The sequence below is a fragment of the Triticum dicoccoides genome, chromosome 2A (genome assembly GCF_002162155.2).
Source record: "Triticum dicoccoides isolate Atlit2015 ecotype Zavitan chromosome 2A, WEW_v2.0, whole genome shotgun sequence".
Taxonomy (NCBI): domain Eukaryota; kingdom Viridiplantae; phylum Streptophyta; class Magnoliopsida; order Poales; family Poaceae; genus Triticum; species Triticum dicoccoides.
The window spans coordinates 82,579,927-82,606,989 of NC_041382.1; the positions used below are offsets into that span (position 1 = coordinate 82,579,927).

General features: G+C 47.1%; 1 protein-coding gene across 1 annotated transcript; it reads left to right on the top strand.

The window, feature by feature from the left end:
- The first annotated feature begins 20,483 nt into the window (after positions 1-20,483).
- Positions 20,484-23,148, top strand: LOC119353440 (cytochrome P450 709B2-like). The gene is made up of 5 exons (XM_037620066.1): positions 20,484-20,896; positions 21,182-21,405; positions 21,651-21,901; positions 22,015-22,393; positions 22,544-23,148. The coding sequence occupies exons 1-5, from the start codon at positions 20,629-20,631 to the stop codon at positions 22,973-22,975; spliced, it is 1,554 nt and encodes a 517-aa protein (XP_037475963.1). The 5' UTR covers positions 20,484-20,628; the 3' UTR covers positions 22,976-23,148.
- The last annotated feature ends 3,915 nt before the right edge of the window (positions 23,149-27,063 follow it).

A 27,063-nucleotide genomic window follows, 5' to 3' on the forward strand; every position in this document is an offset into this window, starting at 1 on the left:
AACACCTAAAACACTGACCGGACGTGACGCAATGTGCTATTGGTGTCGAAATACGACCAATTTTTGGATTCAGTGTGAGAGTGGGCATACCAGCTCACTTGCAAAATTTGAGGCCATTCCGAATATGTCAAAAAATTGACCTCGTTCTCCGGATTCCATTCGGGTAGGAGCAAACGCCCCGTCTGAAAAGTAGTTTTTTTCGACATCCTTCAAATGAACCCAATTTTTTCATAGTGTTCTACCATCATGACTAGGATGCATGACAAGTTTCGTGGCTTTTTACCACTTTACGAATTTTGTACAATTTTTTTGGTGAAAACACCCAAAACACTGACCGGACATGACGCAACGTGCTATTACTGTTCTAAACTTTTCGTATATGTACAATTATTAAGGGTGTTTTCCAAATTATTTTTTAATAAACTCAAAAATGTTAGCCATTAAATAAAAGTTCATAAACAATTATAACAAAAAACTTAATATTTGTACTTATAAATTATAAAACAAACTCAATTTTCTTAGTTATACATTACAACAAAAAAACTCATTATTATTATAACACTTAAAAAATTAAATAATGAACATTACATAAATATGTAAAATCTAATTAACAATTCTATTTTAAGTGTTGTTACTAATCTACACAAATACATGAACAATATATTCACGGGACGACGTGCGTTAAAATTATTTTTGAAACAAAAAAACACCCTCCATAGCACGCACTGGCCGGCCCAATGACTGTGCATGATGGCGCTTCTGGCCCGGTCCATTGACTATGCGGCGCTGCGGGGGCAGCGTCGGCGGGGGTGAGGACTAAACTTTAGTCCCACCTCTCCCGCCGAACGACGCCGGGGACCTCCTTATATACCGGTGTCCCTCCTCACTTTCGAACTCCTCTGATTCTCGCTCGTCCCTCCACTGCCCCGTTTGACTATACTGCAGGCCGTAGCTGGGCTGAAAGGCCAGCCCTTTCGCCGCCTGGCTTGATCGGGCCGGACCGATTACGCGCAGTAGCGGCCTGCAAGTATTGTTGGGCCTTTTTTGCCTCACTCTTTTTTTATCGTTTCCTACACTACAAAATTTAGTGTCATCTCATCCGAAAATGCGTTTTTTTGGACATCCTTCAAATGAACCCACATTTTTTATAGTGTTCCACCATCATGACTAGGATGCAAGACAAGTTTTGAGGCTTTTTGCCACTTTATGAATTTTTTATATTTTTCGGTGAAAACACCACATAGCACACCCCGGACGTGACGTGTAACACTCCAAAAAATTTGATTTGGTTTTATCAAATTCTTTATTTGATTTGAAGGAGGTTATTTAAAAAATTTCTAAAAGACTCTCCTTTTCAAAAAAAATTCTCTTATGACAAGTATTTTTTTGGGGGTTCATCCAAATCTTAATCTTCGGTCTTGAGGGTTTTTCATCTTATATTGGCTCAACACAAATAAGGTTGGAAGGTCTTTACAATTTATTTTTAATAAAAAGAATTCCTAAATTTTGGATTTATTCTTCCCCATTCAAACAGTGCCCTCTTGCCATGACCTATGTAAAATATTTTCTTCCAAAACCCACCTCCATATTTTGGATCAAGCCAAGCATCCAATTCCAACAAGTTTCAACCTCTTTTAAATTGTATTTCTATTTATCTTAACCTCAAAATCATTTTCTGTCATTTATTTGGACTATGGTGGTTTACAAAGGAACTACCTAATTTCCTTTGACTCTTGATCCCAAATAAACTTCTCTGGCTAGTCCTTAGTACCCTCAACCTAGATCCATCAAGATCCACTGGTCCACAGTTCAAATTTTTCAAATTTTGCTTGCTGCAAGTTTGGACCAGATTTGCTTTTTTTGGTGAAATTCATTCTTTTTCTCTTCCTAAAAATCTGAGATAAATCAGGCAGCCCCTAGATGCATCAAGAGACCACCTCACCAAGTCCCAGCTCCAGAAAAAATTCACGTGCCTAAATCATTTCGTCGAATAGTTGGCGTGCACAGTTCGTGTCAAAATTCAGAGTTTCAGTGTTTTGGTTCAGTCGTCAGTGTCGTTTTCTTCAGAACTTGGCGCCGATCTCGACAGTGCGCGCGTTGGCGCCTTGCTCACTGCTCCCCCTTCTTATCCATCGCGCCACACGGTTGCTTGGACAGTTGCGAGCATCGGCGGTGAGCTGGCAGAGGTGCATCGCCCCCGTGAGCGGCGGCAGCAACACTCGCTGCGGCTGCCAGAGAGGCGCAGCGTGGAACGGTGCCGTCCAGCACCGCCCACACCACCAGGCGCCTCCGCGTGGCCGTCCCCTCCCCTGTACGTGCTGCAGAGCCGTCGTCGTGGCCTGGAAAGCACAGAGCGCGCTCCCTGCCACCGACGTGCCCGTGAGGCCGTTTCGTCGAGAGCTTGGAGTATCACCCAAGTCATACCAAGTTTAGCCCTTGAACGGAACTAGTGGACCAACCCGATGATGCCCAATCACCCAAACCTCCAGCCCGACCACTGCCTCGCCATAATCGCTCATCGGAGTTATCCCGTTCTCGGCAACCGCCTTGGGCCGGCTATAAAAGGAGGCCCCGAGCTCGCCTTCGACCCAGCACCACCCCTCCACCTCACCAGAGCCGCGCCCAGCCACTAGGAGGACCTCGAGGAGGCCTTCTTCCCCGACTCCGGCCGCCCCGATCCGCTTCGGGCTCCGGCACGATTTTCTCCGGTAAGGGCACCCCTGCCTCCCAAACCTCGCCAGTAGCCTCCTAGTGCTCCCACTCTTCTGACCCTAGCCTCAATTTGGCGTCTGCAGCCCTCCTCGGCGAAATCCACCACCGCCCGAACCACCGTCCGCCGGAGTGCAGGCCGCCGTCGACGTGGTGCTCGCCGACGACCAACTCCACCACCCACAGATGCGAAAGAGCTCCGTGAACCCGTAGGTACTCCGTTTCCCCTACCTCGCTGTGGATCAACGCCAGCGACCACCGCAAGCCTCGGGCGCCGGTGGACTCTGTTTTGAAATTCAAACCTGACGGGTGGGACCCCCTCGTCAGCCTTTCCTCTCTTATTCGAACCGTATTCTAAAAACGCCTTCGGGCAAAGTACGCTTTCCCTTTTGGGCTGGTGTATTTATAACTGAAGCGTTTTATGTTTTTATAAACTAGCCCCTAGATAGTTTTCTGTTTATAACAGATTAGTCCCTGGACTAAAACCTTTATAACTTTTAAACAAAAGATGATTTTGAGTTGATTCTTTTTCTGTCATCTTTATTTTTCTGTCTATTTTTTATCATATTTATTTGAAAAATATTTGAAAACAATTTTCTGCACACACGGTATTTACGTTAGTATCCAATTTCTTTTATACCTTAGATACCGAAGGAGGTGACAGAACCGCAAACTTCGCCGAGCTAGACTCCGACTACTCCGAACCAGGCAAGCATGTTTGAGACTTTGATATGATGAGTGTTTTGCATGTTTGCTTGAGTAGTTTTCTCATGGCATGTTTATATAAGCATATTGTGAATGTTATATTGCATGCAAGGAAAGCTACAGGTGAGCTTCGAAGTTTGATGTGTTCATATGATGGTGAGATAACCTGATCATGTGGTGGCATGATAGGTTGTAAGCTGGTAATGTTGAAGCATGCCAGTCTTATGTCAACCGTGTAACTCCAGTGTTAACATGGACCAAGTCTTGTTCCCGTTCGTCCCCGTCCGTGCTACCACATGTTTTCTGCAAAGAATGCGGTTTAGTAAGTTGCAAACCTCTCTCCTTGTACACACCAAATAGAGGGGCCATGATGAGGGTTCCATGGCCCTCGATTAAAGCCCATCATCCGGTCAGGGGGCATGGGTGTTTCCGGTTGGGACCAAGAGGGAGGCACCCCTTAGAGCGCGCGAATATAAATTTGATCCCATGCTATTCGAGGTTGTAGCCTCCCCGTCTCAGAGTTTTTATTGAACATTGCCTAGGGTGATCCCTGGCAGCAGAATGTGGAATGGGTGTGTACTGGTTAGATGTGTTTCTTCTAAAATACCGTAAGCGGAACTAGTCCTTTGTGACTACTAAAATCCGTTGGTTGTGGATTAACAGTGCAAACTCTGCAAAGTCATAACCATTCGAGTAACCGTGTCCATGGCCAAGGACCTTGATCAACATATCAGTGCCAGTCTCCGTGTTTGTCTCAGTATCCGTCTCAGTGACAGTCTCCGAGAATGAGCATGGAACCAAGAATGGTAAACCCGGCTGAATGTTATTCCAATGGATGGACTAACCGGTTTATTATTATGTACTAAGTATTTCCTTAGGATGATTTAAATTCATGAGCTACTTAAATTCAAATGACAAAATATAAGCCCTTTATGTGATGTCGCTCAGACGTCCGACTGCGGCATTCTTGTTATTTACTTTTGATATAAGCCCTTTACATGATGTCGCACAGACGTCCGACTGCGGCATTCTTGTTATTTACTTTTGATATAAGCCCTTTATGTGATGTCGCTCAGACGTCCGACTGCGGCATTCTTGTTATTTACTTTTGATATAAGCCCTTTATGTGATGTCGCTCAGACGTCCGACTGTGGTATTCTTGTTATTTACTTTTGATATAAGCCTTTTATGTGATGTCGCTCAGACGTCCGACTGTGGCATCCTTGTTATTTACTTTTGATATAAGCCCTTTATGTGATGTCACTCAGACGTCCGACTGTAGCATCCTGATTATTTACTTTCATTATAAGCCCTTTTCGAGATGTCGCTTAGACGTCCGACTGTGGCACGTACTGTCATTTACGTTTCAGTATAAGCCCTTTATGTGGTGTCGCCCTGACGCCCGACTACGGCATGTTAATTTATTTTTACCTTGCGAGGCGTCGCTTCAGACACCCGATTGGTCTTTAGCTATTTTATTGGGATTTCAGGAGGACTACCGCCTGACTTCCTTTTATTTATCGTGCAGTGCAAATTTATTACCTGAGTGTGCATTACTAATCTGCTCATGTGCATCATGTTTGCATTTGTTATATCTTATGTCCAAACTGTCTTGCGAGTACATTCAAAGTACTCACCTGGCTTGTTGATTTGCCCAGATGTTGACGAAGGCGATCTTATGGATGAAGAGTTCGATAGCGAGTCCGACGCCTAGAGGAGTCCCAGTCAGTCCCGTGCGATCCTGGAGTTGGTCACTTGTATTATATACGCTTCCGCTACCCAAATAAAATCATCAAGCCTCACTCCGGTGCTTGATGAGTTGTAAGATTTTGGAGTCATGTCACCCACTACACTGTGACATATCCACCACCACTTTTATTACGAGTCAGTAGTTATGCCACCATACTTCTTTGTTTCATATCCGCCCTTATGTATAATATCGGTGTGCTTGTAATAAAACTGTTGAGCAGCCTCAGCTCAACCTTGTATAATATTTAATACTTCTGGATTTCTGTATCAAGGATTTGTCTGCAAGTAAGGAGGATTCTTCTATACTGGTCAATACAAGGGTCGGCTTTTCAATAAATGTTTTATTGGAAAACTGGTCCTGACAACCTTGGTATTAGAGCCAGGCTGACTGTAGGAAGCCACTAGGTGCAATCGCTAATCGGTTATTCACGTAATAAGTGCTATTTTTAACACTTTACAATGGTAGCAACTTTCTGTTAGTCATCATAAATTTATGAATTGACTATCTGGAATTTTTGTCTACTTTTGTAGATGGCTGGCAGCGACTGTGAGTCACAGGTGTTCGCCAATGTACCTGAGGGGTTTATCAAGCTTCTCGTCTCCATCACCAAGGTCGTGATCGGGCCATCGACTCGTCCGGAGTTCACACTCTACCAGCACAAGATCAGCGACAGTGTGCCTATGTACCAGGCCGCGGTGCAATTCAAGGGAGGACGTTCTGAGACACGTCGCTTCCGATTTGTGGGAAGGGCCATGCCTACGGAGAGGCATGCCATGCAGATGGCTGCCCGTGAGACGATAGCTCGTCTCCGGGATGCTCTTCCTTCGATGAAGACTCGTCGCTACCGCTACCTCCCATGCCACGTGCCATACACTTGTCACTATGCATTTTCTTGCGCTAGGGGAGAGAGAGATGAGGTTATTGAAATATTGGTTGAATATCTCAAAGCTCTTGAGGCAGCTTTTGACAACCTCGTGGACGACCTTGTGGCTGCTCGTATGGACTTCGTTCAGGGTTGTTCCGCCAACAGGAGGGAGCTCCTCCATACAGCACCACCACTGACTTATGTCTCGTCCTCATCCTCCTATGCACCTACCATCTTAGCCACCGCTCACCGCCTGCCTACTACTGAGGAGTTTGACCAAGTCATTGCCCCTACTCCAGTCCATGCTGCACCACCAGCCGCGCCCGCACCAGCTCATCAAACCAGTACTTCGCGCCTGGAGCCTATTAGTGAGGAGGAGGTTGAGTCTCCAACATCACTGGGTCTTACCCTCGGCAGGCAGAAGGAAGTGTTTACCATCTCCGACTGAGTGCGCCTGGCAGCCGTGCGATGTACCAGCTTGTATGATATGTGTATTTGTATATAGGTTTGGTGAGAAGTAGTTTGTGTGCGCATCATGTAGGAACTCAGAGAAGTGCACTAGCCTAAATAACATGTCAGGAATGTGTACGCACATCCTGAGTGGTGTATTGTATAATTATGGCTTGCGTGTAAGATATGTACTGAGCGGTCCTTCTCCATGCGCAACCAAGTATTTTTTTGAAAAAAATTGGAGTTCTTAAAATTTTCGCCTTTGCAATATTATTTATTTTTGCCACTCGGTTTTTCTCATGAATTCTACAAAAATACCCCAGAGTGGAAAATGCCTCGTCCCTGGACTCGTTCTATGCCAAGTACGCCAGAGGAAAATTATGAAACCCAGACAAGTAACAATTTCACACAGGGATAGTCAAGTCAGCAAGGCAGTGAAACAGCATTTTCTCAAGTATGCCGCCTTTATGAGCAAAGCCAGCAGCAGCATCAAGAAATGATGAACCATGTTATCAATATGGGAAATCACCGTGAACCATATCAGCAGCATTCCAAATTGTCTGAACTACAAAAGACACGTCCCCCAACATTCTCTCACACTAATAGACCTCTGGAGGTCGATGATTGGCTTCGAGACATTGAAAGGAAGTTAATTATTGCACAGTGTTCGGACCGTGAGAAAGTACTTTATGCACCTCACTACCTCGCAGGAGCAGCTGCATCATGGTGGGAAAATTTCCTACACATGCACCCCAATGAAAATAATATCACCTGGGAAGAATTTAAAGAAGGTTTTCATGGGGCGCACATTCCCAAAAGTGTTATGAAGATCAAGAAAAGGGAGTTTGATGACCTCAAGCAAAGAAGCATGACAGTGACTGAGTATAATAGTCAGTTTACTCAATTATCTCGTTATGCCAACGAAGAGCACATGACTGAAAATAAAAAGATGGAAAAAATTCTGGACGGTCTGGCACCATCACTTAAATGCCAGCTGGTCATACACACCTTTCCGGATTTCAAAACACTTGTGGACAAAGCTATTACATTGGAAAATGAGCACCGCAGCTTGGAGGATTTTTGCAAGCGCAAAAGGGACAAGACTACTCATGCTCGCAACAACCGAACAAGACTGATCTTCAGAAAATTGAAGCGAACAAACCCCCAACCAGTGCTCCACGCCCGAACAAAAATTTTCATGCAAGAGACAAGGATTTTACATATCGCCCAGGCGTTACTTGCTACACTTGTGGAGAGGAAGGACACTATGACAAACAGTGTCCAAAGCCAAGAAACTCGGCCCCCAAGCCGAACAATAATGGAAATAATTCAACACCCAAGCGTAACAACTTCAACCCCAATAACAATCACAGGAAGGGTCACTTGAACCATGTGACCAAGGAGGAAGCCCAGAATGCCCCGGGTATCATACTCAGTATGTTCCCTGTCAATACAATACCTGCCACGGTTTTGTTTGATTCTGGAGCTTCTCACTCGTTCATTTCAAAGAAATTTGCTTTGCAACATGATTTTTCGATACTTCCCTTGGAAAAATCCATGACCATCAAGTCCCCCGGGGTTAAGCAAATCACTCAGAGTTACTACTAAGGTGTGGTTATTGAGATTGAGGGACTAAAGTTTCAGGCAAACCTCATTGTATTGGAAAATAAGGGACTGGATGTTATCCTAGGAATGGACTGGTTAACCACCAACAAGGGATTTATCGACTGCTTCAATCGGACTGTAATTCTTACTCACCATCACGGGAAGACGATAAAAGTTGCAGCTCAAGAAAGACCAATATCATGGCAACCAAAGTTGAACAAGGTGGACATTTCAGAGTTAAGAAAAGTTCCAGTTATGTGACTTCCCTGACGTATTTCCCGAAGAACTACCAGGCATGCCACCAGACCGGGAAATAGAGTTCATCATTGAACTAGCGCCTGGAACCACCCCCATTTACAAGAAACCTTATAGAATGGCACCCTCCGAGTTGGTAGAATCAAAGAAGCAAATAAAAGAATTACTGGACAAAGGATTTGTACGGGCCAGCTCCTCACCTTGGGGTTCACCGGTATTATTTGCCAAGAAAAAGGATGGGACACTGAGATTATGTATAGACTATCGAGCCCTCAACATGGTCACCATAAAAAACAAATATCCGATGCCACGGATAAATGATTTATTTGACCAGCTCGCACAAGCCAAGGTCTTCTCAAAAATTGTTTTAAGGTCGGGGTATCATCAATTAAAAGTACGGACAGAAGATATCCCTAAGACAGCATTCACCTCCAGATACGGATTATATGAATTTACAGTAATGCCGTTTGGACTGACAAACGCCCCCGCATATTTTGTCCATCTCATGAACAAAGTGTTTATGAAATTTATGGACAAATTTGTTGTGGTGTTCATTGATGATATTCTAGTGTACTCTAAGACACCAGAAGAGCATGCGGAACATCTCAGAATTGTACTGAGAGAATTAAGGAAACATCAATTATACGCCAAATTCAGCAGATGTGAATTTTGGTTAAGACAGGTTTGTTTTCTAGGCCACATATTAACTCAAGGAGGTGTCGTCGTGGACCCAGAAAAAGTGAAGGCCATACTTGGCTGGAAACCACCAGCCAACGTAACAGATGTACGAAGTTTCCTAGGGATGGCTGGATATTACCGAAGGTTTGAGGGGTTTTCCACTATAGCAAAACCAATGACACAGTTACTCAAGAAGGATAAGAAATTGGTATGGACTGAAGCTTGCGAGAAAAGTTTCCAAGAACTCAAAAGGAAGTTAACAACAACACCAGTATTGGTTGTACCAGACATACACAAAAGTTTTGAAGTATATTGTGACGCATCCTGGAAGGGCCTCGGATGCGTACTAATGCAAGAAGGCAAGGTAGTCGCATACGCTTCCAGGCAACTACGAAAGCATGAAGAAAATTATCCTACTCATGACCTGGAATTGGCAGCGGTCATTCATGCACTCAAGGAGTGGAGACACTTTTTGCTTGGAAATCGTTGTGAAATATATACGGACCATAAAAGTCTCAAATATATTTTCACACAGCCAGAACTCAATTTGCGGCAAAGGCGCTGGTTGGAATTAGTGAAAGATTATGATGTTGGCATTCACTACCATCCAGGAAAGGCACATGTAGTGGCAGATGCTCTTAGTCGAAACCCCAGCTCGGGCAACGACAGCCTACAGAACTTGAGACCTGAATTTCAGCAGGAGTTCGCCAAACTTAACTTGGTGATGGTCACTGAAGGCAATGTGTCAAATTTGGAAATATAGCCCACCCTAATGGAACAAATTAAGAAGGCTCAGCCTGGACACCCCAGCATCGAAGGCATAAAAAGAAAAGTGAGTCTGGGCAAGGCTTTAGAATTCGTCATAGACGATAAGGGAATATTATGGTACGGAGACAGACTTTGCGTACCAAATATAGCGGACCTCAAACAGCAAATTCTAGCCGAAGGCCACACCACTCCATATTCAATCCACCCTGGAGGAACCAAAATGTACAAGGACATTCAGGAAATTTTTTTGTGGCACGGCATGAAGAGGGATATAGCCACATTCATTGCATGTTGTGATTCATGTCAGCGCATTAAAGTCGAGCACCAAAAACCAGCAGGACTATTACAATCAAACAGGATACCTGAGTGGAAATGGGACGAAATTGGAATGGATTTTATTGTCGGACTACCTCGGTCACGACACGGGAATGATGCCATATGGGTCATCACGGATAGATTAACTGAGGTGGCACATTTCATCCCAGTAAAGACAACCCGCACCACTCAGAAGCTTGCCAAGCTTACTCAATTCGTCTCTAAATTTTGGGATCAGTTACAACAAGCTCCGGGGACTCAGCTAGTATTCAGTACAGCATACCACCCCCAGACCGGAGGACAAATTGAACGTGTGAACCAAATTCTAGAGGACATGCTAAGAGCATGTGTTCTCACCTATGGAACCAGTTGGAAAGAAAGCTTGACGTATGCCAAGTTCGCATACAACAACAGTTACCAAGCCAGACTACAAGTGGCACCTTTTGAAGCCTTGTATGGGCGACGATGTCGTACCCCCTTAAACTGGTTAGAAACAGGAGACAGTCATATCTTCGGCCCAGACATGCTCAAGGAAGCTGAGGAGAAAGTTAGACTAATCAGAGATCGACTCAAGACAGCCCAGAGCTGACAAAAGAGTTACTACGATCAAAAACATCGTGAGGTCAATTTTGAACCCGGTGAATATGTGTACCTGCAAGTATCTCCTATGAGGGGCCTGCAACGATTCAAAGTTAAAGGAAAGCTAGCACCACGATTTATCGGACCCTTCTGTGTGGTTGCACGAAGAGGCACAGTGGCCTACCAGCTAGACCTACCCAAAGAACTGTCAGATGTCCACGTTGTGTTCCACGTCTCACAGTTGAGGAAATGTGTAAGCAACCCGGAAAAACATGTATCTCACGAGAACATTGACATGAAACCAGACCTCACCTACGCGGAACGTCCAATAAAAATATTGGAAGAGTCTGAAAGAAGGACCCGTCAGAAAACAATTAAGTTTTTCAAGGTTCAGTGGAGCAATCACACCGAGGATGAAGCAACATGGGAAAGAGAGGATTTCCTTCGGGCAGAATACCCACACCTATTTGAGGATCAGCTGAAATCTCAGGGACGAGATTTTTCCTAAGGGGGTAGGTGTTGTAACACTCCAAAAAATTTGATTTGGTTTTATCAAATTCTTTATTTGATTTGAAGGAGGTTATTTAAAAAATTTCTAAAAGACTCTCCTTTTCAAAAAAAATCTCTTATGACAAGTTTTTTTTGGGTTCATCCAAATCTTGATCTTCGGTCTTGAGGGTTTTTCATCTTATATTGGCTCAACACAAATAAGGTTGGAAGGTCTTTACAATTTATTTTTAATAAAAAGAATTCCTAATTTTTGGATTTATTCTTCCCCATTCAAACAATGCCCTCTTGCCATGACCTATTTAAAATATTTTCTTCCAAAACCCACCTCCATAGTTTGGATCAAGCCAAGCATCCAATTCCAGCAAGTTTCAACCTCTTTTAAATTGTATTTCTATTTATCTTAACCTCAAAATCATTTTCTGTCATTTATTTGGACTATGGTGGTTTACAAAGGAACTACCTAATTTTCTTTGACTCTTGATCCCAAATAAACTTCTTTGGGTAGTCCTTAGTACCCTCAACCTAGATCCATCAAGATCCACAGGTCCACAGTTCAAATTTTTCAAATTTTGCTTGTTGCAAGTTTGGACCAGATTTGCTTTTTTGGTGAAATTCATTCTTTTTCTCTTCCTAAAAATCTAAGATAAATCAGGCAGCCCCTAGATGCATCAAGAGACCACCTCACCAAGTCCCAGCTCTAGAAAAAAATTCACGTGCCTAAATCATTTCATCGAACAGTTGGCGTGCACTGTTCCTGTCAAAATTCAGAGTTTCAGTGTTTTGGTTCAGTCGTCAGTGTCGTTTTCTTCAGAACTTGGCGTCGATCTCGCCAGTGCGTGCGTTGGCGCCTTGCTTACTGCTCCCCCTTCTTATCCATCGCGCCGCATGGTTGCCTGGACGGTTGCGAGCGTCGGCGGTGAGCTGGCAGAGGTGCATCGCCCCCGTGAGCGGCGGCAGCAACACTCGCTGCGGCTGCCAGAGAGGCGCAGCGTGGAACGACGCCGTCCAGCACCGCCGACACCACCAGGCACCTCCGCGTGGCCGTCCCCTCCCCTGTACGTGCTGCAGAGTCGTCGTCGTGGCCTGGAAAGCACAGAGCACGCTCCCTGCCACCGATGTGCCCGTGAGGTCGTTCCGTCGAGAGCTTGGAATATCACCCAAGTCATACCAAGTTTAGACCTTGAACGGAACTAGTGGACCAACCCGATGATGCCCAATCACCCAAACCTCCAGCCCGACCACTGCCGTAATCGCTCGCCGGCGTTATCCCGTTCTCGGCAACCGCCTCAGGCCGGCTATAAAAGGAGGCCCCGAGCTCGCCTTCGACCCAGCACCACCCCTCCACCTCACCAGAGCCGCGCCCAGCCACTAGGAGGACCTCGAGGAGGCCTTCCTCGACTCCGGCCACCCCGATCCGCTTCGGGCTCCGGCACGATTCTCTCCGGTAAGGGCACCCCGCCTCCCAAACCTTGCCAGTAGCCTCCTAGTGCTCCCACTCTTCTGACCCTAGCCTCAATTTGGCATCTGCAGCCCTCCTCAACGAGATCCACCACCGCCCGAACCACCGTCCGCCGGAGTGGAGGCCGTCGTCGACGTGGTGCTCGCTTGCCGACGACCAACTCCACCACCCACAGACGCGGAAGAGCTCCGTGAACCCGTAGGTACTCTCCGTTTCCCCTACCTCGTCGTGGATCGACGCCGGCGACCACCGCAAGCCTCGGGCGCCGGTGGACTTTGTTTTGAAATTCAAACCTGATGGGTGGGACCCCCTCGTTAGCCTCTCCTCTCTTATTCGAACCGTTTTCTGAAAATGCCTTCGGGCAAAGTACGCTTTCCCTTTTAGGTTGGCGTATTTCTTCCTGAAGCGTTTTCTGTTTTTATAAACTAGCCCCTGGATAGTTTTCTGTTTATAACAGATTAGTCCCTGGACTAAAACCTTTATAACTTTTAAACAAATGATGATTTGAGTTGATTCTTTTTCTGTCATCTTTATTTTTCTGTCTAATTTTTATCATATTTATTTGAAAAAATTTGAAAACAATTTTATGCACACACGGTATTTACATTAGTATCCAATTTCTTTTATACCGTAGATACGAAGGAGGTGACGAAACCGCAAACTTCGCCGAGCTAGAATCTGACTACTCCGAACCAGGCAAGCATGTTTGAGCCTTTGATATGATGAGTGTTTTCCATGTTTGCTTGAGTAGTTTTCTCATGGCATGTTTATATAAGCATATTGTGAATGTTATATTGCATGCAAGGAAAGCTGTAGGTGAGCTTCGAAGTTTGATGTGTTCATATGATGGTGAGATAACCTCATCATGTGGTGGCATGATAGGTTGTAAGCTGGTAATGTTGAAGCATGCCAGTCTTATGTCAATCATGTAACTCCAGTGTTAACATGGATCAAGTCTTGTTCCCGTTCGTCCCCGTCCGTGCTACCACATGTTTTCTGCAAAGAATGCGGTTTAGTAAGTTGCAAACCTCTCTCCTTGTACACACCAAATAGAGGGGTAGTGATGAGGGTTCCATGGCCCTCGATTAAAGCCCTTCGTCCAGTCAGGGGGCATGGGTGTTTCCGGTTGGGACCGAGAGGGGGGCACCCCTTAGAGCGTGCGAATATAAATTTGATCCCGTGCTATTCGAGGTTGTAGCCTCCCCGTCTCAGAGTTTTTCTTGAACGTTGCCTAGGGTGATCCCTCGCAGCAGAATGTGGAATGGGTGTGTACTGGTTAGATGTGTTTCTTCTAAAATACCGTAAATGGAACTAGTCCTTTGTGACCATTGAAATCCGTTGGCTGTGGATTAACAGTGCAAACTCGCAGAGTCATAACCATTCGAGTAACCGTGTCCATGGTCAAGGACCTTGATCAACATATCAGTGTCAGTCTCCGTGTCTGTCTCAGTATCCGTCTCAGTGACAGTCTCCGAGAATGAGCATGAAACCGAGAATGGTAAACCCGGTTGAATGTTATTCCGGTGGATGGACTAACCGGTTTATTATTATGTACTAAGTATTTCCTTGGGATGATTTAAATTCATGAGCTACTTAAATTCGAATGACGAAATATAAGCCCTTTATGTGATGTCGCTCAGACGTCCGACTGCGGCATTCTTGTTATTTACTTTTGATATAAGCCCTTTACGTGATGTCGCTCAGATGTCCGACTGCGGCATTCTTATTATTTACTTTTGATATAAGCCCTTTATGTGATGTCGCTCAGACGTCCGACTGTGGCATTCTTGTTATTTACTTGTGATATAAGCCCTTTATGTGATGTCGCTCAGACGTCCGACTGTGGCATTCTTGTTATTTAATTTTGATATAAGCCCTTTATGTGATGTCGCTCAGACGTCCGACTGCGGCATCCTTGTTATTTACTTTTGATATAAGCCCTTTATGTGATGTCGCTCAGACGTCCGATTGTGGCATCCTGATTATTTACTTTCATTATAAGCCCTTTTCGAGATGTCGCTTAGACATCCGACTGTGGCACGTACTGTCATTTACGTTTCAGTATAAGCCCTTTATGTGGTGTCGCCCTGACGCCCGACTGCGGCATGTTAATTTATTTTTACCTTTCGAGGCGTCGCTTCAGACACCCGATTGGTCTTCAGCTATTTTATTGGGATTTCGGGAGGACTACCGCCTGACTTCTTTTTATTTATCGTGCAGTGCAAATTTATTACCTGAGTGTGCATTACTAATCTGCTCATGTGCATCATGTTTGCATTTGTTATATCTTATGTCCAAACTATCTTGCGAGTACATTCAAAGTACTCACCTGGCTTGTTGATTTGCCCAGATGTTGACGAAGGCGATCTTATGGATGAAGAGTTCGATAGCGAGTCTGACGCCTAGAGGAGTCCTAGTCAGTCTCGTGCGATCCTGGAGTTAGTCACTTGTATTATATATGCTTCCGCTACCCAAATAAAATCATCAAGCCTCACTCCGGCGCTTGATGAGTTGTAAGTTTTTGGAGTCATGTCACCCACTACACCGTGACATATCCACCACCACTTTTATTACGAGTCAGTAGTTATGCCACCATACTCCTTTGTTTCATATCCGCCCTTATGTGTAATATCGGCGTGCTTGTAATAAAATTGTTGAGCAGTCTTAGCTCAACCTTGTATAATATTTAGTACTTCTGGATTTCTGTATCAAGGATTTGTCTGCCAGTAAGGAGGATTCTTCTATACTGGTCAATACAAGGGTCGGCTTTTCAATAAATGTTTTATTGGAAAACCGGTCCTGACATGACGCAACATGTTTTTGATGTTTAAATACGTTTAATTCTTGGATTGACTGTGGGGTTGGCCAGACCAACTCACTTGCAAAATTTGAGTTCATTCCGAATATGTCAAAAAATTGACCTCCTTCTCCGGAGACCGTTCGGGCGACCGAAGGCCCCGTCCGAAATGAGATTTTTTTTCAACATCCTTGAAATGAACTCAAGTTTTTTCCATAGTGTTCCACCATCATCACTAGGATGCATGACAAGTTTTGTGACTTTTTCATTTTATGAAATTTCTATAATTATTTCAATGAAAACACCACATACCACACCCCGGCCGTGACGCAACATGTTTTTTATGTCCAAATATGTTCAATTCTTTGATTGACTGTTGGGTTGGCCATATCAACTCACTTGCAAACTTTGAGGTCATTCCAAATATGTCTCAAAATTTACCTCCTTCTCCGGAGACCGTTCGGGCAGGACCAAAGGCCTTGTCCAAAAGGAGTTTTTTTGACATCCTTCAAATGAACCCACATTTTTTAGTGTTCCGCCATCATCACTATGATGCATGAAAAGTTTTATGGCTTTTTTATCGCTTTAATAATTTTTTATAATTTTTCGGTGAAAACACCACATACCACACCCCGGACGTGACGCAATATGTTTTTAGTGTCCATGCATGACAAGTTCTCCAAAGACCGTTCGGGTATAAGCGAAGGCCCCATGCATGTGTTTTGCGACTGATTTTTCTACAATTTGTGTGTCGATTATCGTCTCGTAACGTTAAAGTGCACGTTTCCGTTTATTTTTTGAAGTTGCACAACTAACATCAAATTAAACATACGGATTTTTTTCAGATAAACCATTCCGAGTTCATTCATAATTCAAAATATTTTACATAACCCTAAACATAATCGAGCACTGCTCTTACATAACTTAGACCGAAATTTAAATATAAACCCTAAAACTAGACTACTCGTCGTCGCTGGCGCCGGTGAGGTTGACGACCGGCGCCATACTGCCGGCCTCTACTTCGTTGTTGTCACCGCCGCAGCCGCCGTCGTCGTCGCTGAAGTCCCACCAGTTGTCTTCCCGCGCCTGCTGCTCCTGCACCGCCGCTATGGCCGCCAGCCGCTCTCGTTCCTCACGAGTGGCCGCCGCCGATGCCTCCTCTGCCGACCGGTCCAGCACCGCAAGTAGCCCCGGCGTGTCGTCGGGGTCTCCGTCTTGCGTGAGGGCGGCCTGCGCCGGCGGGATCTCGACCAGCGCCGGGGCAGGGGGCGCCTGCTGTGCCGGGGCAGTTGGGGCGGCTGGAGGTGGGCCGTGGCGGCGGCGACCATGGGAAGTACCGGCCTCGCCAGTAATGTCCCCGACGGGGAGGCCGGCCGCCGCGTCCCTGAACGCGCCGAGGACGATGTCGAAGTTCCTCCCACGCCAGAACCGGCGGCGGGCCCTCCGGTTGTACCGACCGTCAGGGAAGGCGCAGAGCTGCTCCCTCGTCGGCGGCAGTCCCATGGTGGGGATGTCGTCCGCCCCGATCCGCCATGGCCCCGGCACCTTGGCTGCCGGCGGTACCGGGCCAGATCCTCCGTGCCGCCGATGGTGAGGCTCAGCGGCCAGACGCCGCCCGGCCACGCGCCCTCGTCGGAGTCGCTGGAAGACATTGCCGGCGAGGAGAGGAAGGGGGAGATGGGCGGGCGAGGAGAGGAAGAGGGAGATGGGCGGGCGAGGGAGATGGCACGGCGTGGAGAGGGCTGGCGCGGCCTTTTATAGACGGCGGGGGAGGAAGGTGGGCGGGCGAGCCATCGGCGGCGCGTGCCACGAGGGAGAGGCGGACGGTCCGACGCGGGCGGCTGGCGGCACGCGCGGCAGCGGTGGCGTGTGAAGGCGCGGCAGGCAAGGCAGGCAAGGCATCGGTGGCGTCTGGGCACGGCAACGGTGGCGTGGGAGGGCGCGAGGACGGCAGGCGCGGCAGGCGATGCGTCGGTGGCGTCTGAAGGCGGGCGGGCGGGCGCCGCAGCGGCGGCACCCGACCGGTCGCGTCAACTGCCGGCCCGAGGCGGAAGGCTGGCGCAGGCGCCCGGTGGCCGCACGCGCGGCAGTGGAGGGCACGGACTACAAGGGCAGCGGGCGGGCGGCAGGAGATCAGCCGCGAGTAGTCAGCGCCTGCATGCACGCCGCAATTACTGCAAAGCAGTTAATTGCACGACGATATGGCCGTCCGCGCCACGTCCACACGTACACCCCCACCGGTCAACGCCGACTTTTTAAAAAAAACATGCCCTGCACCTGACATACTGGGCCCATGGATGCTAACTGCTCGGCTCGGCTCGCGTCCTCACGGCTGCCAAGCGGCTCGACTCGTCCCACAGCTGCGTATACACAGGCGCGCGGGGTATCAGCGTGGACGCGCAGGGTTACTTTTTTTCTCTACGCCTATAAAAATGCCAGTTGGTGGTGATGGTGTGCCTGCCTTAGGGTCATCTGCACCGTCCGATGTGGAATCTAAGGATGAGAATGACCCAAGGCATATAACTTGCAGTTTTGCAAAAACACCCTGTGCATCTGACAGAATTTTGTAGAAGGCATCTGAAACACAACAAGAATATTCTGGAGGTTTCTACTTCTCTCCCGAAACAAACACGTCTTCGAGAAGGAGCTAAAAGAAAGTTTTCAAGGACCCCTCCCCAATTCCTCGCCGCAGGTCCCTCCACTCTCTGCCCCGACGATCGCCGAAGTTTAATTGGGCGAGGGCTTCGCCTCTTGTACAGCCGTAGACCATAGTTGTAGTTGGGGTTTCCATAAATCTGATTTGGCTTTGAGCTTTGCCCAATGTCTCTCCTTCTAGATCTTGCCGTGCAAGCTGTCGGAGTAGGAGAAATGGTGGAACCACCGGGAAGGATGTCCGTGCTTCTAGGCATGCGCTCCCGACCAGGCCGCCGCTGCCAAGGTCAATGAGCTGCGGGCGCTCCAGGCCGCTCTCTGCTAGCGCAGCTTGCCCAATGACGGTGCCGATGTGTACGCCAAGTCGCCAACATCCACCTTTCGCCGGCTGCGTCCCTTGTGCGCTCACGGACAGTAGCGGGGTCCTCTGCAGACGAGGACTACACCACAAGCTCTGAACTGTATATGTTACCTTGACTAGGCTGCACGCCACAATTTTTGGCTTCCAGGGATACGCCCTGTCGTGTTGGTCGCAGCGCAATCACGCTGGCACAACATCCTTCGGTGCAGCTGAGTCTTCGTCAATGACTAGCAAGAGGCCCATGCGTTGCATGGAACATCAAGATGCATTTATACGAGTTGTTTATCTCGTGGGAGACGAAGATGAACGAGGGAAGTCCTTATCTGCAAATGTGGAGAGGGGTGAGGGTATGTCATAGTTTGCTTTCTATCCGTCAGATATAGATCGGACGGTCCATATTGCAGGATGGCAGGCACACCATCATCACCAACTCACTTTTTATAAGAGTAGAGATAATTGCCACACCAATGTCGTCGTGTTCTACTTCTGCCTCCACGCTTCACCGGTGCAACTCCGTCCGCCAAGAGGTGCGCATACTGGCGCACATATATTTCATTCCCACTATTGTGTATGTGATTTGATTGTTTGATCAACTTCAGGTGTACAGTAGTTCAAGTATCTTTTTTAGATACATGCTAATCAATATCCGTTCATCGTCGAAAATATTTTTTTATATCCAAGGTGGTACTGAACTTTTATGGTCCAGCTGCTAGAAAAGAAAAGAAATTGTCCAGAATTTCGTACATGGGCCGCACGCGCTAAGGCCCAGAAAGCCCCACATTTATATCCTGCGCACGCTGCTGGAGAACCTTATTTATCGCACAGAGTCACATATAGTCCGAGCTTCCCATCTGTCGCCCAATGTTGGGCTGGCCCATTTCCGTTTTTTCTGTATTTTTTTTCTATTTTTCAATTTTCCCTTCCAAGATATATTTTCCTTTCTCATAATTTTTTTAAATTTTCCCAAATTTCGTTTCTGGTAATAATTTTCGTTAAATCTTAGAATTTCAAATTTTGTTCCCATTTTCAAAATTATTTGGAACTTTAACTTTATATTTTCGTTCACTTTTTTCTCGAAATTCAAAAAATGTTCGCATTTTAAAAGAAAATCCAATTTTTTTGGAGACTTACAGAATAAATTTCATTTTAAAAATAATAGTAATTCGAAAAATATTATTTCCTTGAAATGTTCACAAATTCAAAATAATGTTCGTGATAAAAACACATTTTTCAAAATGGTTTTGAAAGTTCAAAACAAGCTTCCATTTTAAAAAAAGTGTTTCACAAATTCGAAAAATGTCCGTTTCTCCGCCTTAAAATGGTCATGTTTTCAAAAAATGTTTGTGAATTAAAAAAATCTTCCTATTTCAAGTTTTTTTTGCCTTTTCCAGAAATTAATGCTTTTTTCAAAAAAAAACTCATATGTTTTTTAAAAAAACAGGAGGTCACCACAACCTCGACAAGGAGGTGGACTTGAAGGGAAAAAAGGCACGAGTGTGGTAGTGGTCGTCACTCGGACCAACCCCACTACTATAAACATCTCGCGGACCAAACATGACCCACGAGAACACCACAACTCTTCGCTCTGTCGCGCCACTGTTGTGGAAAACGTTTTGATGGACACATCAATTATTTCTCCCGACACTTCTTGTAAAAATATCTCTCCCGTTGCAACGCACGGGCATATGTGCTAGTTTTATATAAAACAATCGTGTCCCTGGCAACGAAGGGGTATGGGGGAATCTCAACCCTTATGTGTTTGAGAGTGTAGCGAAACAAAAGTGTCTAGGCATCTAGCCATCTAGGTGAAGCTTACCGCAATGCAAATCAAGTGACACATGGGTCGGGTCCCACGTGAAAGCCACCGTACTCCACGACTACAGAAGACCCCAACCTGGATATATGTCAAACTCTGCAATCTGAGACTTTTTTCTGAATAATGCACCGCATGCCCCTTTCTAAGAAACGCCAGCGGCCAGCCGACTGGCGTGAGCAAGCGTACTGGCGTCGAGCACTACTAGCACGTAGCTCTCCCACAGCCACACTCCTCAATCATTCCGAGAGCTGTGCTCCAGAAAAAGAAACTGCAGAGGGGGCGAGAAGTGCAAAAAAAAAAGGAGCTGCGAAGCTCTGCTGGCGCTCGCCGTCTCCGTCTTCTCCGGTCTCCACCATGGCCTCTTTCGCCGCCCTTCCGCTGGCCGCTCTCCTGGTGCTGGCCGTCTCGTGGGCATGGGAGCACCTCGTGTGGAGGCCCTACGCCATAGCCAGGAGGCACAGGGCGCAAGGGATCCATGGCCCCCCATACAGGTTCCTCAAGGGCTCCAACGAGGAGGTGAGGCGGATGAAGGCGGAGACGGCCGACGTGGTGCTCGACGTCCGCGACCACAACTACCTCCCCAGGGTCGCGCCGCACTTCCTCAAGTGGAGGGCACAGTATGGTACGAGATTCTTCTCTTTTTTTGCGAATATGGTAGTACGAGATTCTGCTGGTAATTGATTTTGCTCAACGCTCCTCTGTTGCTGTTTTGGTCAATTTGTTACTACAGGCGACATGGATTTTAGTTACCTGTAAGCTCACTGTTGATCCTGTGCAGTTATGATCTACTACTGTATTCTAGTAGCAACATGGATATTATGTGAAGTACTATATATAGTTGATGATACGGATGATAATATGCATACCTGCACATGTGTGATATGTGTGAATGGTATACACTACACAGGAGAGCCATTTCTGTTCTGGTTTGGTGCCAAGCCCCGGATCTGTGTCTTTGACTACGAGTTGGTTAGGCAGATCCTTTCAAGCAAATCCGGACACTTTCCGAAGAACGACGCGCACCCGAACGTGTTGGAATTGCTCGGCAAGGGCCTGGTGTTGGTGAACGGTGTGGATTGGGTGCGCCATCGCAGGGTCATCAACCCTGCTTTTGCAATGGATAAGATAAAGGTAATTGATATTATGCCTTAACCACATAAAAAATTGTACTCCACAGCAAGCGTGATGCAAGCTGAATTCTAGTATGAATATCTGTCCACCTTGTACGGATAGAGATAGGAATGATCATATACAGAGTGTCAAACCAGTGACCTTTCCAAAAAAAACGAATCAAATCAGTGAATGAAAATACAAAATAGGCATGGTTTACTTTTCTATGCAATTACTACTCATATTGTTTTTCACCTTCAATGTAGGCGATGACGGAAACGATGGTGTCTTGTGCCCAACGCACGTTCAGTGTGTTTGAAGATCAGGCATGCAAGAACACAAATAGAGAAATCCTAGTGGAATTCGACAAAGCAGTCCAAGGGTTAACAGCAGATATCATATCCCACACAGCCTTCGGAAGTAGCTACAAATTAGGAATGGAAGCCTTCCATGCCCAGAAAGAGCTCCAGTCAATCGCCATATCCAGTTTACTTAATGTGCAGATACCAGGATTCAGGTAATACGTACCCCGTATGCTTTCATTTGCATAATCCTGCAGGATGAGAAGTTCATTTCCTCGAATGCACATCCATTTGGCTCACTTAACTCCGTATGTTCTTTTGAGATTAGCTATCTGCCCACAAAAAGGAATAGGAGGAAGTGGATGCTTGAAAAGAAGCTTCGAAGCACGCTCATGCGTGTCATAAACTCGCGGTTAGCGTCGAAGGGGAGCGGATATGGAAATGACCTACTTGGTTTGATGTTTGAGGGCTGCACTACGACAGTGCAAGGGGGCAAGCAGGAGCAGCTAAGCTTGAGCATGGAGGAGATCCTACACGAGTGCAAAACATTCTTCTTCGCCGGTTACGAAACGACATCGCTTCTGCTCACCTGGACAGTGTTCTTGCTCAGTGTGTACCCAGAGTGGCAGGAGAGGCTACGGGAGGAGGTCTTGAGGGAGGTTGGAAAGGGTAACCCCACCGGCGACAACCTCGGCAAACTGAAAGAGGCAAGATCAAAAACCAACCCTTATCTTGATTTGATGATCATGTCTTGAGAAATTGCTTTGTGCATTAAAATATAGGATCATTCGACGCTCATGCATGCAATGGAAATTTCAACACATGTACAGCTAACTAGAACATGACATGTGTTGCAGATGATGATGGTCCTCCATGAAGCCCTGAGGCTCTACGGCCCTGCTCTTTTCATGCAGAGGAAGACCATAACTGACATGGTGGTCGGAGCCATAACAATCCCCAAGGACCATGCAGTTGTCATAGGCGCCCCATTCATGCACCGGGATAAAAAGGTCTGGGGTGAGGATGCGGATCAGTTCAACCCGATGAGATTCGCGAACGGGGTCGCCAGAGCGGCGAAGGTTCCACACGCCCTGCTGGCGTTCTCGATCGGGCCGAGGGCGTGCATCGGCCAGAACTTTGCGATGCTCGAAGCCAAATCCGTGATGGTGACGGTTCTGCAGAAGTTCTCGTTCGCTCTCTCCCCGAGCTATGTCCACGCTCCTGCGGATTTCCTCACTCTGCAGCCTAAGTTTGGCCTCCCCGTCGTTATGAAGCTGCTGGATATATGAAATGGAACCGGCTGGTTCTGAATGTTGCAGTACAGAACTTCTGAATTTTCTGCATGTGGTGCTCATAGTGCACGCAGTGTATATATTCTTTTCCAAATTAAGGTTGGAAAAGTAGTACGATTACAAGAAAATATATTGCATGTGGCTTGACAACCCGTCTGTTTGCATGGATAGTCTAATTTTCGATAATATATGCCTCCTGCCTTGCCTTTATCCCTAAGCTGAATCTACTCAGACACCTGCTGCGCCACTTGCACCGTTGTGGATGGTTTGCTGGCAAAGACTCTTGAATTCCCTCCCAGCCATAGCTTTCTCATGCGCGATTGTGTAACCGTAAGCCATTTCCCCCACACGAGCGAAAGCCAAGATTCCAAAAGGGTCGTAGAATTTGAAAGCCAGTTTATGGGTTTTTTTTTAGAAAAGGAGGAGGACCCCCGCCTCTGCATCTAGACGATGCATGTAGCCACTTTATTAATTGTTCACACAAGATCGTACAAAGTCATACAACAGTAAAACTAAAGCCACCATCTAGGCAACATATGTCGTTACTCCTAACCAGTTGATGAAGGGGCGCTGATAGTCTGGACCTAATACCAAACAGTCCTCGCATCCAAACCTAACATCTAAGACCTGAGGTCCCAATTAGGACGCCTGCCGAGTATGGGGCACCCACCAGTCCGGCACACTCCTCAATCAGGACACCTGCCGAGTATGAGGCCGCCGCAGCCACCTGCTACCAATCCATCTTCAGTGTTGTACTGTTGCATCAACCTTGCCCGGTCTTGTTCCCGTCGACGCCACCATGGCGCCAGACAGCTCCACCGCCCTGCGCTCGTCCATCCAGCCGCATCCGTCGTCGATATGCAGTTGCACCATGCCGCCAATACTCGCCGTCATCGACGTGGTAGATACAATGCCGCTCCTCCTGCCAACCTCCACACCGTCGCCGTTGTTGGAGCTACGCGGAGTCCACCACCCCTAGCACCTCTCCCCGAACAACTGAGCCTCCCAAGACGGCGCCTCCATGGAGGTTACGACGTGCAAGACGCCGCCGCCGCCCAATCCAATCTGAATTTAGGACTTTCGTCCGGGAGGTATTCGGAGGTGGATAGGAGGGACCTCGGCTTCGCCTCCAGGAAGGGTAACGAAGTTTGAGGGACGTCGCCAATGCCGGGTTGTTCCAGCCGACCAAAGTTTCCTCCGGTCCCCATCCTATACCACCAAACCTTCGTCTGCTCCGGATCCGGCAGCGAGCCAAGAACCGAAACCTACATAGATGAGATTGCCATGGGGTCGAGAAGACATCCGTAGTAGATATCCATGCGTCGAATCAGACGATTCGACGTAGCCAGCGGCGAAGACCACCACCCCGCGCCGGCCGACCGTGTCCAGCATCAGATCGAGATCTGATCTGAACCCGGCGGCACCCACAACCTCCTGCCGCGTAGCCATCACCATACCGCGCGACGGGATCTCGCCGCCTCCACCGTACCGCGCACAACGTCGAAAGGGTAGCCCAGCCGCCGTGCCGCCGTACCCTACGCAAACCCCTTGCAATCCAGCCGTCCCGCCGCCGTCCTGCGGGCCAGGCTTTGCCTGGTGGCGCTGCGGACGGTGGGAGGTGGGAGGGCTCGAGTGGGAGTGCGACTAGGGTCCCCCCCCCCCCGGGTCGCCCACAGGGGCGGCGCGAGGGGCGAGGGGGAAAGCCAGTTTATGGTTGGCCCTAGCTGCAATAGAAGACTGCAGGTACCGCTGAAGTTTGAGAAACACCTGGTCCCCAACAGCAAAAAACACGTTCAGTGCGATGTTTATCTGCTTAAGCTTTCATGCGTTGTTGAGCACACAGCAGATGCTGCCTAACAAACTGCAACACCATCTCAAGGTTGTCGAGCCATGGTTGCAAATTTTCATAACAAATAGCGCCATCAGGTTTCAGACCAAAGTGACAAGGCAGATGGCCATAGATGATTTCAAAAGGAGTTTTACCCGTAGCCGAATGCCAATTGGTATTATATGAGACCTTTTACAGTACATCTAACTATTTTTGGTCCGTTCATTTTTGGGATCCAACGGTGGAGATAGGGCAATACTACATCCTAATATGAGTAGTATATTCAGGCGAAAAGGACACTTTGGGCATTATTATTCTATTATTATAGATTCCTTGGTTAGTTGACAGCTCTCGCCGGAGCTGACATTCAAGTTGCGCTCCATGGTCGCGGACCCGGTCAACTTGGAAACCGCGGCGCCGCCGGCGCTCACTTGAACACCCTGCAGATGACCTACCCGTCCTCCCAAACCGATGACTAGTCGTCGGAACGGACACTTGCGTTGCTGAAGAAACGGGAGATGGTGGTGGTACGGGGATGGAGATGAACGTGAGGCTCGGCAGGGTGTACGGTCTGGGAATAGGCTGCTCTCCTACGGCCGTGCTGTCAAGCCATGTCCACTAGGTACTGATTAGATCCGAATGACCAGACAACAGTACATCAGCGGCGTTGTGAGGACGATTGGTTAATGTCTCGTAGTGCATTTTTGCATGGCATGCTTCCGGCAGAAAAGTTTCTTCATTAATGGAGATGATGAGCAGGAGCAGCGGTCATGGCGTTGTCCTCTTCGTCGACCTTCCGCCTCGGCGGCGGTGCAACAGGAGGCGAGGGGCGTGCTGCGGCGCTGATACATGCAGCGTGCAATTGAGGTACGACGGCGACCGATTAATTTTTTTTTCCTACTCGATTGATCCCTATCAACTGTCCACATGCATGTAATGGTGATCGATTAAGTAGGGAGGCAGGGAACTGAGTCGATCGTGGCCTTGTAGAAACAAATCTACCGATGGGGAAATTACGAAGCTGTCCTCGACAAAATTATAAGCTGATATATATCAACCGTTGGATCTAACTTAATACTACACCTCCAGTATGGTAGTATGATGCACCGTAAAAAATCCCTATATCAAAACTCACAAAGAGGGGTCCATTTGGGCGAGCGAGAAGGATGGCTACTGACAAAACAGTGCAAGAAACACCCAACTTGTTGATTGACACGTTCTGTCTTGCCATCACACCATGGATGGCGAGCTGAACTCCTACGAAGTAGAGTGCCAGTTTTTTGAAACAATTCCTTTCAAAAAACACTAGTAAAAATGTGATCACGATCAGACACAATAGAGAGTGGCATACAATGGAGCTTATAAACAGAATCCAAGAAAGCCTCTGCCACCTTTTTGAGCCGTGAAAGTGTGATGTAAGGGAACAAAATGGCCGTATTTGGACAATTTGCTGATGACCATAGACAAACAGTTATACCTACCAGTTGTGGGAAACCCTTTTACAAAATCGACCATGACCATTTCCAGTTATACCTGGCGGATGTGGGAAACCCTTTTACAAAATCGATCGTGGCCATTTTTCAAGGAGTTTTAGGCCTTGTTTATTTGGGCTTTTACTTCTGCTTTTGCAGCTTTTTCACTTTGGCAAAAGAAGCCACAGAGGCTCCTAAGGGGCTGACATGGAAGGCACTGGCTATTTTCTTGTGCAAAGCTGGATCAGCTCCAACCGAGATGCAACTGTCAACTCGGAGTAAACCAACTTTGAGAGAAAATTTAGCGTCGGCTTGAGGAGTAGTGGCCAGTCGTTGCAATAATTCAGAAGCAAAGGAATCATTGTATAGATGGCCACAATATCATCGAGCCACACCTGTTGGGTAGAAGAAATAGCATGCAGCTCATGTAATGTTTCACTCACTGAATGAGGCATGCGCGACAAAGCCTTGGCACCTCGATTCTCGGATCCTTTCTTATAGCTGATGGTATAATGTAAACCCAAAAGCTTGGTTAAAGCCTTCTGCTGCCAACTAATGTGCAAACGCTGATCAGTCAAACTAGCCAAATTGTGTTGAATGATGAAGTCTGATAACTGAAGATATTAATGCCAATGCTCCATTGCCAGCAAGATTGTCAAGTACTCCTTTTCATACACAGATAATGTTTGATTTCGTGGACCTAAAGCTTATAACTCACATACGCCAAGGGGTGACCTTCTTGCATCAGAACAGCACCAATACCCACCTCACAAGCGTCAGTCTCC

Excerpts from the sequence above, each read along its gene's own strand:
- LOC119353440 (XM_037620066.1), top strand. The coding sequence starts at position 20,629 with ATGGCCTCTTTCGCCGCCCTTCCGCTGGCCGCTCTCCTGGTGCTGGCC. Across the intron at positions 20,897-21,181 it reads CAAGTGGAGGGCACAGTATG|GAGAGCCATTTCTGTTCTGG; the intron begins GTACGAGATTCT and ends TACACTACACAG. Across the intron at positions 21,902-22,014 it reads GTGCAGATACCAGGATTCAG|CTATCTGCCCACAAAAAGGA; the intron begins GTAATACGTACC and ends TTTTGAGATTAG.